The 13,906-nt window shown below is 45.9% G+C and overlaps 1 protein-coding gene across 2 annotated transcripts; it reads left to right on the top strand.

The window, feature by feature from the left end:
• Positions 1-27: 27 nt before the first annotated feature.
• On the top strand, positions 28-13,802 carry Rida (reactive intermediate imine deaminase A homolog). 2 transcript variants are annotated; one of them, XM_040730371.1, is made up of 6 exons: positions 37-223; positions 7,861-7,966; positions 10,488-10,542; positions 11,070-11,138; positions 12,024-12,079; positions 13,278-13,802. In XM_040730371.1, exons 1-6 carry the CDS (start codon positions 159-161, stop codon positions 13,338-13,340), a joined length of 414 nt encoding a protein of 137 aa, XP_040586305.1. In that variant the 5' UTR covers positions 37-158; the 3' UTR covers positions 13,341-13,802. The 2 variants fall into 2 exon arrangements, with proteins under 2 accessions (XP_040586306.1, XP_040586305.1); XM_040730372.1 differs by lacking the exons at positions 12,024-12,079; positions 13,278-13,802 and adding an exon at positions 11,876-11,988 and having other exon boundaries at positions 28-223; positions 11,070-11,136.
• Positions 13,803-13,906: the final 104 nt, after the last annotated feature.

The following is a 13,906-nucleotide window of genomic DNA, read 5'->3' as shown; positions in this document are numbered from 1 at the left end:
AATTCCCATCATGCCCTGCGAGTCCGTCCCCCCGGGGGCGGGGCCTCAGGCGCAAAAACCCTAGCACCTTAGGGGTTTGTCTTCGGAGAGGAGTGACCGGAGTGGCGGCGGCGGTTGCGGAGTCTTCTCCCTGAGAGGGTCTTCGTGAGAGGATCGACATGTCGTCCGTGATCAGAAAGGTGATCAGCACCACCAAAGCCCCGGCGGCCATCGGTGCCTACAGGTGAGGCTTCTCCTGCTCGCACCCATGGAGCAGCGGGTGTGTGAGCCGGGCCTCTGCGGGTGTGAGCGAGAAGAGGGTCTCTCGGGACCCACCCCCTTGTAGCGCGCGGGGAAACTGAGGCCAGAAAGGGGACCTTGCGCCCAGATCCCCCCACCCCAGGGAACAAGGGGGAGCCTTCGTGTGACCGGATGCTCGCACACTCCCGGGACTTTGCCCTCTATCTGGAGCTGCCTGGCCCTGGAGCCAAGCTCGCCCCCACGCTCGCCTTCTCTGATTAGCAGGGGCATCACCCACCCCTACCCCACACCCACACCCCCACCCCCTCGGCCTTCGCCCTTGTGGCTTCTGGCTTTGTTGTTTGTTTTACACAACTTTATTGAGATATACTCATTCCTTCGGTGGATACAATTCAGCGGCTTTTACCCTGCTGGAAAGTTGTCTGGCCATCACCACTTTCTGCTCTCGCATTATTTACATCCACCCCCAAATTAGCTTTCGTTCCAGTGAACTCATTCCCCCCGCCTTTTTGTTTTGTTTTGTTTTTCGAGACAGGGTTTCTCTGTGACTTTAGAGTCTGTCCTGGCACTAGCTCTTGTAGACCAGGCTGGTCTCGAACTCACAAAGCTCCATCTGCCTCTGCCTCCAGAGTGCTGGGATTAAAGGTGTGTGCCACCACCGCCCCTTACACCCACTTATTTAGGGTTTACCTGTTTACCTGCCCTCCAAAAAGAACCAGACACCATGTGGTCTGCTGTGACAGGCTTCTTTTTTTACAAACCAGCATGAAGCTTGACCTGACTCTTTCTTATTTCACAAGAGTAAAAAACCATCAGCACATATGCTTCCCCCCCCCTCCTGTGGACACCTGATCCACAGCGATGCCCAGCAAATCTCTGCACGTCTATCCAAGTCCTTGGTTTTTACAGCGTGTAGGCTGATGTTTATGAGTGGCCTGACCATGTTTGTCACTCATGCCAAATGCAAAGTGATTTTTGGAGATCGCCGTATATGCTGTAACTAAACATACGTGTACTGGACAGAAGAAAAAAATCACTTTGACATTTATTTTCACTTGCCAGAAGTGCTTTTCATTAGAAATGGTGCTTACTACTCTCTCTTCGATTGGTTTTCTGGGGGGTTGTGAAGGACAGGGTCTCTATGGATGTAGCTCAGTCTCATCTGGGGCCTGCAAGTCTCGTGTTTCAGCGTTCTTAGCACTGAGATGGGGACCAGCGCTCCTAACGGAAAATCTTATTTTCTCAAAATGCCTCCGCTTTAAAAAAAAAAAAAGATCCCTGGATCGTGTCTTATGTGTGCCTGCAAACTTTCTCCTCGATAATCTCTTTCTAAGCCTTCTCTGAAGTGTGTCTAGAGCCAATTTCCCTTTATGACAAAGTAGTTTCTGACGCAGTGTCTCTCCACTGTCAGAGCTGAAGATTTTCTATGGCTGCAACGTTGGGGAAGCGTAGATGCCAAGTACTTGACCGAGACAGAAATGTGTATGAAGTAACCCACTGTGAAAGGCCTTCACCTATATCTCAAAAAAAAAAAAGTGTTAGTTCGGTGGATGTTACACGTACGGCAGGCACCATGGCAACCGGCCACCACCTTCTCTCCCTTTGTAGTCAAAAGGACAAGAGAGGCTCAGGTCAGCAGTTTCAAGGTCGTAGAGTCTGCAGGTGACATCTTGGTTTGAGCCCAAACCCTAGCTGCCGGAATACCCCACTATCGAGAGAAATAACACAGGAATTGTTATAATAAATAGGGCTGGAAATGAAACTCGGCGGCATGAGAAACTGTATGAAAGGGAGGAAAACTGATCCTAATTTGGAGCAGAGAAAGAAAAAGAAAAAAAGAGACTTAGAAAGCTCCTTGTGAGAGGTAGTCAGGTTAAATTTTAAAGGTTGCACTTGCCGTCTCTGGCGGTGTTGTGAAGTCTGACTCTTCAAAGATGACTTGTTAAGGACTTGCATTGCTATCAGAGGAGCTAGCTTAAGCCAGGGCACTGAGGCAGAATACAGGATGTACAGTTGGGGGGTGGAGGAGGGGATAGTTTTGCATTTGCAATTGAACTGCTTTTTTTTTTCCTTCTCCCAAACTGTGTACCCGGTGTTTTATAACTTCGTACGTATTTTCTTTGAAATGACTCCCTTTCACTCGCTCTGTAGATCAGGCTGGCCTCGAACTCACAGAGATCCTCCTGCCTCTGTCTCCCGAGTGCTGGAATTAAAGGCGTGCACCACCAACGCCCATTCACTTAAATTAATTTTAAAAGGAAACTTAAACCTCTGAGACGGCTCAGAGGTTAAGAGCACCGACTGCTTTTCCAAAGGTGCTCTTGGTGGTGGCTCACAGCCATCTGTAATGATATCTGGCGCCCTCTTCTGGCCTGCAGTCATACATTCAGGCAGAACACTGTATACATAATAAATGTTTGTTTGTTTTTTTAAAGGAAACTTGATTAGAATATTCTAAATAGGAGCAATGCAACAGAAAGTAATTATTTAAAAAAAAAACTCCAGAATTCTATTTACATAGTACAGTTGGCTCAAAGCTTTGGGTCTGCTCTCTTTTGTTAAAAGTGTTTCTGGCTGGGGCTGGAGAGATGACTCAGCAGTTAAGGGCTCTGCCAGGGACCAAAGTTTGGTTCCCAGCACCCACATAGATCAGTTCACAACCATCTGTAACTGCAGCCCTGGGGATCCAACACCGTTTTGTAGGCTTCATGGGTGTGTGCACATGGGTGGTGTACACACACACATGCACATAAATGATAATAATTTTCCCATATGTTTCTGCCCAGGGTGGATATAGCTCAGAGAAAGAGCTCGCTGAGTGTGTGTGAAGCCCTGGATTTAATTCCCACAGTATGTTTTATAAGGGGTTGTTTCTGAAAGTTTTTTTTTTTCCTGAAAATAGTTTTATCAATCCTTAATGCAGTAAGAAGGGTCAGAACCACAGTTGCAATTCCTGCTGATGCTTCCTGGGCACTAACAGTGCACAGTTACTATTAAAGACTCCATGCTTCAGACGTAAGAGCTGACGTATGCCAAGCTGAATAATTTGCCAGGACCCCCCCCCCTTAAGTGGTATGGTGTAATACAGTTTGGAAGTGCTGTCATAGACTCCAGGGCTGATTCTGAACAATTTCATTTGTTGTCCCCAGCTTAGAAGGATTGAAAGACAACTAAAGAAAAATAAAAAAGGAATTCTTTTTTTTTTTTTTTTTTTTGAGACAGGGTTTCTCTGTGGCTTTGGAGGCTGTCCTGGAACTCACTCTGTAGACCAGGCTGGCCTCGAACTCACAGAGATCCGCCTGCCTCTGCCTCCCGAGTGCTGGGATTAAAGGCGTGCGCCACCAACGCCCGGCAAAAAAGGAATTCTTTTAATATGGGTCACTGCCTGTGGCTGAACTTCTGGGGAAAACATTAAAAAGTTGGCATTAAGAATTGAACTTTAGGAGGGAAAGGGAGAGGGACCTCGAACTGACTTGTGAAGCAACCTTGTTTCTTATCTAAATTTAAAATGGAAAATAAAAAAAAATAATAATAAAAAAAAAAAAAGAATTGAACTTTAGGCCAGGCGGTGGTGACGCATGCCTTTAATCCCAGCACTCGGGAGGCAGAGGCAGGTGGATCTCTGTGAGTTTGAGACCAGCCTGGTCTACAGAGCAAGTTCCAGGGCAGCCTGCAAAGCCACAGAGAAACCCTGTCTCGAAAAACCAAAAAAGAAAAAAATGCCAAGATTGACTAGTCAAATCAACAAGTCTAGGTTCCACTGAGAGACCCTGCCTTAATATTATATATTTATATAATATATATATAAAGTAAAGAGAGATTGCCCAAGACTCCCTATGTCAACATCTGGTCTCCATGGGCACATACATACCAAAACTCAAGAACATGTATACACACACACACCCCCACACACACTGTATTACATACAAGAGAGAGACAAGAAAACATAATATAATATTTCTGATTAACTTGGGATTGGTGAGGTAACTGCTCTGTCAGGCTGCAGTGGAGGGAAGAGAATCACCAAGAGTCTATGCCAGTCTGGAGGGAGAAAAACCATCAGCTGGCTTCATGGTGTCCGCACTTTCCGCTCTGTGTCCTGATGAAAGGGAGGAAGATGCGCCCTGGGCGTTTGGAAATAAAGGCTTTTGTGCGGGAGGTTTGTGGTGAGTACGCTCTGTGAGATTCTAGGTCCTCTGCAGGGAGAATTCTAATGTGCTGAGCTTTTCAGTCCTCAGCATTGGGATGGATGGGGTGTTGCCCCTGACTGATTAGCTTGCCGGCTCAGCACATTTTAGGATACAGAGGACAGAGTCTAGAGGGATTGCAACATCCGTGCTATTGCATGGCTCTCCGTTTTGTGAGCACTGCTGTATTGGAATGTTTTTGAGAGTTTTACTTCCCTTGATTTGGGGATTGGTTTGGTTCATTGTAGGTGTTTCTCTCTCTCTCTCTCTCTCTCTCTCTCTCTCTCTCTCTCTCTCTATATATATATATATATATATATATATATATATATATATATATCCCCCTCTATCTCTCTCCCTCCCCCCTCTGTCTCTCTCCTTCTCTCCCTCCCTCCTTCCCTCCCTTCCTCTCCCTCCCTCTCCCTCTCTCTCTCCTTCCTTCTCCCTCCCTCTCTTCCCCCCTCTCTCCCCCTCTGTGTTTCAGATGATCTCACTCTATAGTCCCATCCAGCCTAGAACTCACCACGCATTCCAGGCTAGCCTCACACCTGGTGATCCTCCTGAGTACAAGGAGTATAGGTTTGGACCATCATGCCCCAGTGTATGTCCAGCCAGGAAGTAGAATAAAATGCTATTTTAAATGTCTGGAGCCTCCGCAGGTGACATGGTTCAGCAGGCAGAGGCATCAGTGCTACAAACCCAGTGACTGACTTTGATCCCGGAACCTACATGGAACTCACACCCCCACCCCCACCCCTGCAGTGTACTCCATTTGCACGCACGCACGCACGCACGCACCAAGTTTAGTTCCCTATTCCCACATCAGGTAGTTCCCAACCACCTGTAACTCCAGTTCCAGGGAACCTGATGCCCTCTTCTGGCTTCCGGGCACCCACGCACGCACAATGTGGCATACACTCACACAAGCACATATACATCTTAGTAAAGATAAAGTCTGTTTGCAAAAATGATTTATTTCATTGTTTAATGTGTGAAGGTTTTGTTTGCATGTATGTCTGCACGCTGCATACCTGAAAAGGCCAGAAGAGGGCGCCATATCTCCTAGGACTGGAGTTAGAGGCAGTTGTGAGCTACCTTGTAGGTGCCTGGAATCGAACCTGGGTCCTCTGCCAGAGCCACAAGTCTTAACAACTGAGCCAACTCTCCAGCCCCAAAATAAACTCTGAAAATTAAACATTGCAAAATAATTCCTGGAACCTGACAACTGGATGGATTCTTAGGCCCAGAAAGTGTCAAGTAGCCGATTGGTTTTTTTTTTTGGTGACCAAACCTCTTTAAATCTTCGAGAGGTGTTTCACATAACTCAAATAGTCTCAGCATTCTGAGCAAATGATTTCTTTTCACTGTCATAAAGCGTTTGTTTGATCACCGATGAACGCATTTGAGTTTGAACTCTTTCGGGCGTCTGGAGAACTGAAGATATTTTTGTGAAGGGCCTACTGTAGATGGCCCGATTCTGCGAGGGTCGGTTAATGGTTAACCGATGGTACTGTTCAACCTGAGAAAAACCCACACGTTAACCAGCTCATTAGTTATCTGCCGGAAGGGTGCAGGTGAGAGACAGCCAGGAGTCCAAAGGAACTCTGTGCCTCTGCGTTGGCCGTCAGACCAACGCAGCCCTTGGAGGTCCTGCAGAGACACAGCTTCCACAGCCAGGATTGCTGGTGCCGAGAGCAAGCACAGCAGCAGACACAGCGTGAGCGCCATGTGCAGAGACTCAGATCACCCAGGCCTGCAGGTCTGCAGAGTTTACAGCCTAACACACTCTGGGAGGCAGGCGCTAAATAGGACATGCCTTAGAACGAGGCAGAGTGGCACACTCCTTTAATCCCAGCACTCTGGAAGGCAGAAGGAGGCAGACTCTGTGAGTTCAAGGCCAGCCTGGTCTATGTACTCAGTTCCAAGAAAGCCAGGGCTGCACAGTAGGATCCTGTCTCAAGAAAACAAACAGAGGCCGGGCGTTGGTGGCGCACGCCTTTAATCCCAGCACTCGGGAGGCAGAGGCAGGCGGATCTCTGTGAGTTCGAGGCCAGCCTGGTCTACAGAGTGAGTTCCAGGACAGCCTCCAAAGCCACAGAGAAACCCTGTCTCGAAAAACCAAAAAAAAAAAAAAAAAAAAAAAAAAAAGAAAACAAACAGAAAGTTCCTTATAGGTCCCGGGGTGGTGGTGTGTGACTGTAATGCCAGCTCTTGGGAGGCGGAGGCAGGTGGATCTCTGTGAGTTCGAGGACAGCCAAGGCTACAAAGAAACCTTGTCTCAAAAAAAAAAAAAAAGACACTGTTTTAAGGAGGAGATCCCTATGATCTAGTGGTGGAGACAGACAGAGATGTGGAGGATTGGGAGTTGGTTTCAGTGTAATCTCATATGGAACAACAATAGAATATAAAGTGATTAAAGTATATCTCTATAATCATATCTCTATATGCTGTAGCTGCTAAAAATTAATGAAGAATGTGCATAGAGAAGTTCACAGTAAGCCCTGTGCAAAATGCATCTGCAGCCGTACAACGAGCAGTAATTAACCTTTCTCCCGCTGGGCACCTTTTCCTAAGGGTGCCTAACAGTTTGTCTGCTGGAATTCATCGAACAGTGTGTAGTCATCCATTGGGTCTAGCAGTGCTTTTTTTTTGTTGTTGTTGTTGTTGTTTGTTTATTGGAAGGTTGTTTCCAAACATTCGTGTAAAGTTTTGGATGTGTTTTCACTCTCGTTTTCATAGTTGCCTGAGGGACGGGATAATACTGGGCATTGTGTTGAGTATATGTTGAAATTTTAAGAACTGGCCCAGGGATGGAGAGATGGTTCAGTGGTTAAGAGCACTGCCTACCCTTTCAAAGGTCCTGAGTTCAATTCCCAGCAACCACATGGTGATTTACAACCATCTATAATGAGGTCTGGCGCCCTCTTCTGGCATTAAGGTGTACATGCAGGCAGAACACTGTATATATAATAAATACATATTTAAAGAAAGAGAGACAGAGAGGAAGAAAGAAAGCTGCTGTGATGTCAGTGGTGTCTTCGTTTGTACTCTTTAGTTGTTTGTATGCCTTATTTATTTAGTTAGTTAGTTAGTTAGTTAGTTAGTTAGTTAGTTAGTTGTTTATACCACCAGAATCAATCGCCTATATTTTTTCAGGTTGTAATATTATTTAGTTACAAGTTCTTCATATACCCCCGGGTGCAAGTGCTTTGTTAGATATATGTTGTAAATATCCTCTCCCACCCTCCGACTTTTTTACATTCTTAAATATGGCGGTCAATAAACAAAATTTTGATTTACAAAAGTCAAATTTACCAGCTGTTTTCTTTTTTATCTTGCGACTTGGACTCTTGAATCCTATTAAATTACTATTTTAGTATTGACTTTCACGTCATCTGTTTTTTACGTATACATCGACTTTTGTTCGTTTCAGCCAAGCTGTGCTAGTGGACAGGACCGTTTACGTTTCCGGACAGGTTGGCTTGGATCCCTCCAGTGGACAGCTTGTGCCAGGAGGAGTCGTAGAAGAAGCTAAACAGGTAAAGTCATCCCCACACTAGAGGCTCTTTCTACCACTTTGTATACTGAGCAGTATTGATAATCCATGACTCTGACTAGTTTGCTAGACATCAACAGATAAATGTGCTTTCTGCTGCCCACTGCATGATTTAAGGTTTTTAAAAACCTAACTTTAGATTTATTTATTTATGTATAAATATATGTCTTAAGGCTTTATTGCTGTGAAGAGACAGCATGACCATGGCAGCTCTTATCAAGGAAAGCATTTAATTGGGGTGGCTTACAGTTTTGGGAGTTCAGACCATCATCATCATCATGGCCAGAAGCATGGTGGCATGCAGGCAGACATGGTCCTGGAGCAGTAGCTGAAAGGTCTACATCTTGATCCACAGGCAACAGGAAGTGAACTGTGTCCCACACTGGATGTAGCTTGAGCATACGAGACCTCAAAGCCCACTTCCCACAGTGATGCACTTCCTACAAGACTGTACCTACTCCAAGGCCACACCTAACAGTGCCACTCCCTATAGGCCAAGCATTCAAACACTTGAGTCTAAGGGGGCCATTCCTATTCAAACCACCACACTGTGGGTATTGCTGTGATAGATACCAACTTCTGTGTTAGTTGGGCTTTTTTGCTTGAACTTCTGAGACCTCAAAGCGTGTCTCCAGTGACACATGTCCTCCAGCAATACCACACCTACTCTGACAAGGACACATCTCCCATAGTGTTACGTGTAGTCTTCCCGCCAACCGCTTGGGTCCCGCTGCTGTCTCAGCCCCCAAATAACACACAGGACGCTATATTAATTATAAGTAGTTGGCCGTTTGCTTGGTTTCTTACTGGCTAGCTCTGACCTAAGTATTTAACCCATACTTGCTAATCTAAGTACTTCCATGTGGTCTATTCTTACCGGAAGAAGGGCCCAGGCATGTTACTTCTCCCACGTCCTGTATCGTGACTGGCTGTGCCTCTGTTTCCCAGAATCCTCCTCGACTCCTAGTCCCACCTGTCTTGCTTCCCTATTGGCCAATAGTGCTTTGTTAACATATACACAGGAGGACTTCCCCCACCACCATAGTACCAGTTCCTATGAGTCTGTAGGGTCTTTTTCATTCAAACTAGCACAACGTGTATGCATATTTTGCCTGCACGCATGCATGTATACCACATGTGTGCCTGTTGGAGTCCCTGGGGTCCCAGGCTGTCAGGAGCCGCTCTGCGGCACTGGGAATCCAGCCCTCAGTCCTCTGCCCAGTTCTCTTAACCATGAGGCTGTCGCTCCGGCCCCTTTCCCATGGTTCAGCAACAGAGAAGAGCAGGAGTCGTCCCCAGGTCACCAGTGTGCTAATGGGTCCTGATGGACTGGAAAGTTTACTTTCAGGGCCATTGACCTCCCTTCTCTCCCCAAAGTACGTCACCAGCACAGCAGTGAAAAGGTCAGCATTTGTTAGTAAGAGAAAAGCACCAGCAATTGTATGAAATACGGTTGAAAGAAAAAGGAGTGGGGGCTTGGAATACAGGTCCAGCAGACAGAAAGTCCTGAGTTCAATCTCTAGCCTCTCTCTCTCTCTGTCTCTCTCTCTCTCTCTCTCTCTCTCTCTCTCTTTTCTCTGTCTCTGTCTCTCTCTCTCTCTCTCTCACACACACACACACACACACACACACACACACACACACACACGAGAAATTCTATTCTCATCCATTAATAGACTTAAATTGTAACTTAATGAACTTACAGAGTCATTTGTAAGACCCAAGATAGAATACAACCTAAATATCTGTCTTTAAGGAGCTGGGATATAGATCTATGACCTATACTCTAGATCTATGCAACGAATTTATATTTAAAAAAAAACACAAAAAGAATGCAAGACCCTCCTCAGCTGCATGGTATGTTTGAGGCCAGCCTGAGTTCTGTCCAAAAAATAACATGGTTATGCTAGTATAAGCATCACTGTTTCTAGAAGGGTACATGAGAAATGTGGTTTCTTCTGTCTTATGCATATGGGTGTTTTGTCTGCATGTCTGCCTGGTGTGTACCTGACGCTTACCTAGACCAAAAGAGGGCACCTGATCCACCAGAACTGGAGTTACAGATAGTTGGAAAATGTCCTGTGGGTTCTGGGAATTGAACCTGGGTCCTCTGAAAGAGCAACCAGTGCTCTTAACCACTGAGCCATCTCTCTAACCCTATATGCCAAACTTGACATTGTGGCTTTTTCTGGAGAGTGAGCGAGAAGGGATGAGGGAGACCTTTTCCCTGTGTGATGTGTGTGTGTGTGTGTGTGTGTATGTGTGTTAATAGATTTTTAATTGTTTGCTTTATCCAAACATTAAGGGGCTGGAGAGATGGCTCAGGGTTGAAGAGCAGCCTGTTTCTCTTGCAGGGGACCCAAGTTTGGTTTGTAGCACCCACTTCCAGCCCCTCAGATTCAGTCCACTAGAGGAAAACCACTACATATGTGACCGCGTAGGAACATCAATTAGAGTAATTCTCTAGCACCCGCATCCCTGACCTCTCTTGACTTGATTCACAGGCTCTTACAAACCTGGGTGAAATTCTGAAAGCTGCAGGCTGCGACTTCACTAATGGTGAGCAACTGGGTCTGGTTGTTGCTTGTGTTATCTGCAGTGCTCAGGATCCAACTCAGGGCCTCGTGCGTGTGAGGCCAGCATTCCACCATCTAGCCACACACCCCCGACACTGTCAATGTGTGTTTGGTATTAACTCCGTCTTTGGGAGGGACGTGTGATACCCAACAACACGTCATTCCACGTCTTCGTTGCCAAAGGGTGTGGTTTTTTTGGGGGGGGGTTTCCGAGACTGGGTTTCTCTGTACTGTTTTGGAGGCTGTCCTGGAACTCGTTCCGTAGACCAGGCTGGCCTTGAACTCACAGAGATCCGCCTGCCTCTGCCTCCCCAATGCTGGGATTAAAGGCGTGCGCCACCAACGTCCGGCCTAAGGGTGTGATTTTAATGGTCTGGGAAACGACACTGTCTCGTTCGACTTCTTGAGTCCCATTTGAGTCCCGTTTTCATCAAGGTTGTCATAACATCATACACTGTTTTTTTCGAAGCCTTGTTTTGAGTCTGATGAATGAAAACTTGCATCTTCTAGTGGTGAAGACAACGGTTTTGCTGGCTGACATAAATGACTTTGGCACTGTCAATGAGATCTACAAAATGTGTGAGTCATTTGTCTTCCTACTTTTAATGGGAAAGAAATCTGCTAATGTCAGCGAGTATCATTGTCAAGTAAAAGTGACAGAGATGTTAAAATGCTGTTTCGTCCTGACACAGTCCATGTTGTGCTTGGAAACATACAGTATGCCCTCGTGGGAAAGATCTCATATATTTCCATCACGGTCCCTAAAAGTATAAGATACGTAAACCCTACAAGTTCATTTTCCTAAAGCCTATTTTTATTATTTGTTCCTTTGGCTTTTTAAGCTCTCCCCTAAAATTTTTTTCTGGACATAAAGACTTAACACTTGCTATGGATATGGTCTAGCTGCTGTGTTCTGTCTCTCTCAGAATCAGCAGGTGGTTACTTAACATTTTCATACTCTGGTTCCTTAGTATGTAAAGAGAGGACAGTGTTCTGCTACCTTAGGAGGCTGTTGGAATAGGTAAATGAGGGGCAGAGCAAATGCTGCCGTCACTGTCATTGTCATAGTGGGAAAAGCGGGTCCCTGGCTCCTGGTAGGATGAGATAAAGGTGCAGTGTGGGAAAAAATGTCATTATCATTATTCTCTGCAGAAGAAATGACCAGAGAAAGCCAAAGATATGGGAAAGTCCTTGCTGAAGATAAGGAACCCTTCCCTAATTTTGATAACTGTTCGATCGGGATCCTTTTCATTCCCAAACCCGTTCTCGCCATTACAAGACGAAAATGCCAGATTGTGCCTTTCATTGTTTTGCAGAGTACTTAGGAAAGTACTAAGTGTCATAAACTCATGTGGCAGGACATCCTGGAGTGTCGCTTGTATCTGGGAACCAGCCAGGCCCTGAGTCAGTCACCAGGCTCTCTCTTCTCTTCCCGAGACTAACCTGACATTGTTCTACACTCAGATTTCAAGAGTAACCTCCCTGCCAGGGCCGCTTACCAGGTCGCCGCTCTGCCCAGAGTAAGTACGCAGTAAGACGGCCAAGCATGCATGGGCACGCAGAACCTGCCACTCTGAAAGGACGGACGCTTAAATATAGTACAGTTCCCATTTCTCAGAAATGCAAAGTCTAAAGGTAAAATCCGGATGACCGCTATGTACCTAGAAAAACAAAACAAAACAAGAAAACCCAAGAAATCTTACAAAGTACCACATGGGCATGACACGGTCCAAAGATTTAAATGATAAGAAAAGCCTTATATGAGAAAACAGTGGTTGTGCCGTAATGCTACTCAGGGAATGGAGTTTGTGCTAAGTGCCGAGGTTTTGGTTCTGCAGTGAAAGCCTTCCCCTGGAGGAGTGGTGGATTGCCGGGCCTGCTCCTGTGTGCCACCCTACTGTCTGACTTCACACCAGTCCTCTGTCTAAATGTCTGAGTGCCCTCCCTCCCCTAAGTAAGGACTTCTGTAAATGGAGCGCAGGGTAGAATTCCGTGGAGACCTCAGGGCGGCCTTTGCTCTCCCCGAAGGAAACTCTGAATACCAGCAAGGTGTGAGTGAGACTCATACTCTTGCCAGTTTCTACTTATTTTAGAGTATTGGCCAGAGAATCGTGGCGTTATTACTACTATTTACCCTAACAAAGAAAGATGCGCTTGGCTCTCATATAATAGTCCAGGCTTCTCACTGGAACGACGCTTGTGCCACCACTGCGGTTCTGGTGTCCCCTCACCAGGGCCTCTTTCCCTAAGCCTCCTGCCCGTATTGTACGCCTGCAGCAAAGCCACAGGTCCTACTCACTTCCTGTAACTTCCTGTAAAGACGGTGTCGTCTGTTGTTTTAATTAGTAGTTACTGGGAAGGGTCATTGGGTGTAGGTGAAAGAGCTTTAAACTTAGAATCAAAAGATATGGGCTCGGTCATCCGCTGTTTATCTTCACGACCTGGGACAATTTGTACCAGCCCATCCATCTGAGGTTGGTGCCTTGTTTTACTTCCGGGGCTGCTGTGGGTGTCAGATGAGCTAATGTATATGAGTGTGCCTGGTGTGTCCCGTTGCAGGTTCTTGATGGATTTTTCTCTGTTCTTTGCTTTCTGCAAAGAGATTAATAATTTAAAAAAAAGCTATGTTGCTATTAATCTCATATGTTTTTTCTAAACTTTTTAGTTTGTACTAAATGATAAATGATAAAGACAGTGACCTTTTTGTTTTCCGTGCAGGGAAGTCGAATTGAAATCGAAGCAATCGCTGTACTGGGGCCCTTCACCACCGCGGGACTATAAGTGGCCATGCTGACGTCGATTCTGGGGTTTTTTGGTTTTGGGATGTCTTTCACACCTTAATTTTTACAAATGATGCTGGGAAGTGTAAGCGTGACCAAGTGGCTGAGTTTATCGTGGGAATGACCTTACGTAGGGAGACTTGACATGAGCGGGATGTGACTGGGTACCCTGGTGGATGCTGTGACTGTATTCACATACACTCACGTCTCTGAGTCAGGGAAGGCTCAGCCGACCGCTCAGATGAGCAGCAGGAGAGGGAAAGATGAGCTGTTGTTAACGACAAACAGCAAAGAGCACACCTAATTACTTAAATTATGCTAATCTGTTCATGTGAAGTATCTATTTCTCGTGTTAGATACAGGAAACCAAATCTAACTTGAATAGTACGGGAGAATAAAGTGAACCACAATCTTATACAGATAATATTTTTCTAATGGAAATAAAAATAGATGTGTAACTTTCCCTTGGTGTGATGGTGGTCTCTAATTTTTTTTGATACTTTAATTATACCAACGACGGGTGGTGGCGCATGCGTTTAGTCCCAGCCACGGCCATGGTGTCTCTTC

Source organism: Mesocricetus auratus, unplaced genomic scaffold (assembly GCF_017639785.1).
Source record: "Mesocricetus auratus isolate SY011 unplaced genomic scaffold, BCM_Maur_2.0 Super-Scaffold_100023, whole genome shotgun sequence".
Lineage (NCBI taxonomy): Eukaryota > Metazoa > Chordata > Mammalia > Rodentia > Cricetidae > Mesocricetus > Mesocricetus auratus.
Note: the sequence above shows the minus strand (reverse complement) of the source record. Positions and strands in the feature narration are given on the sequence as shown.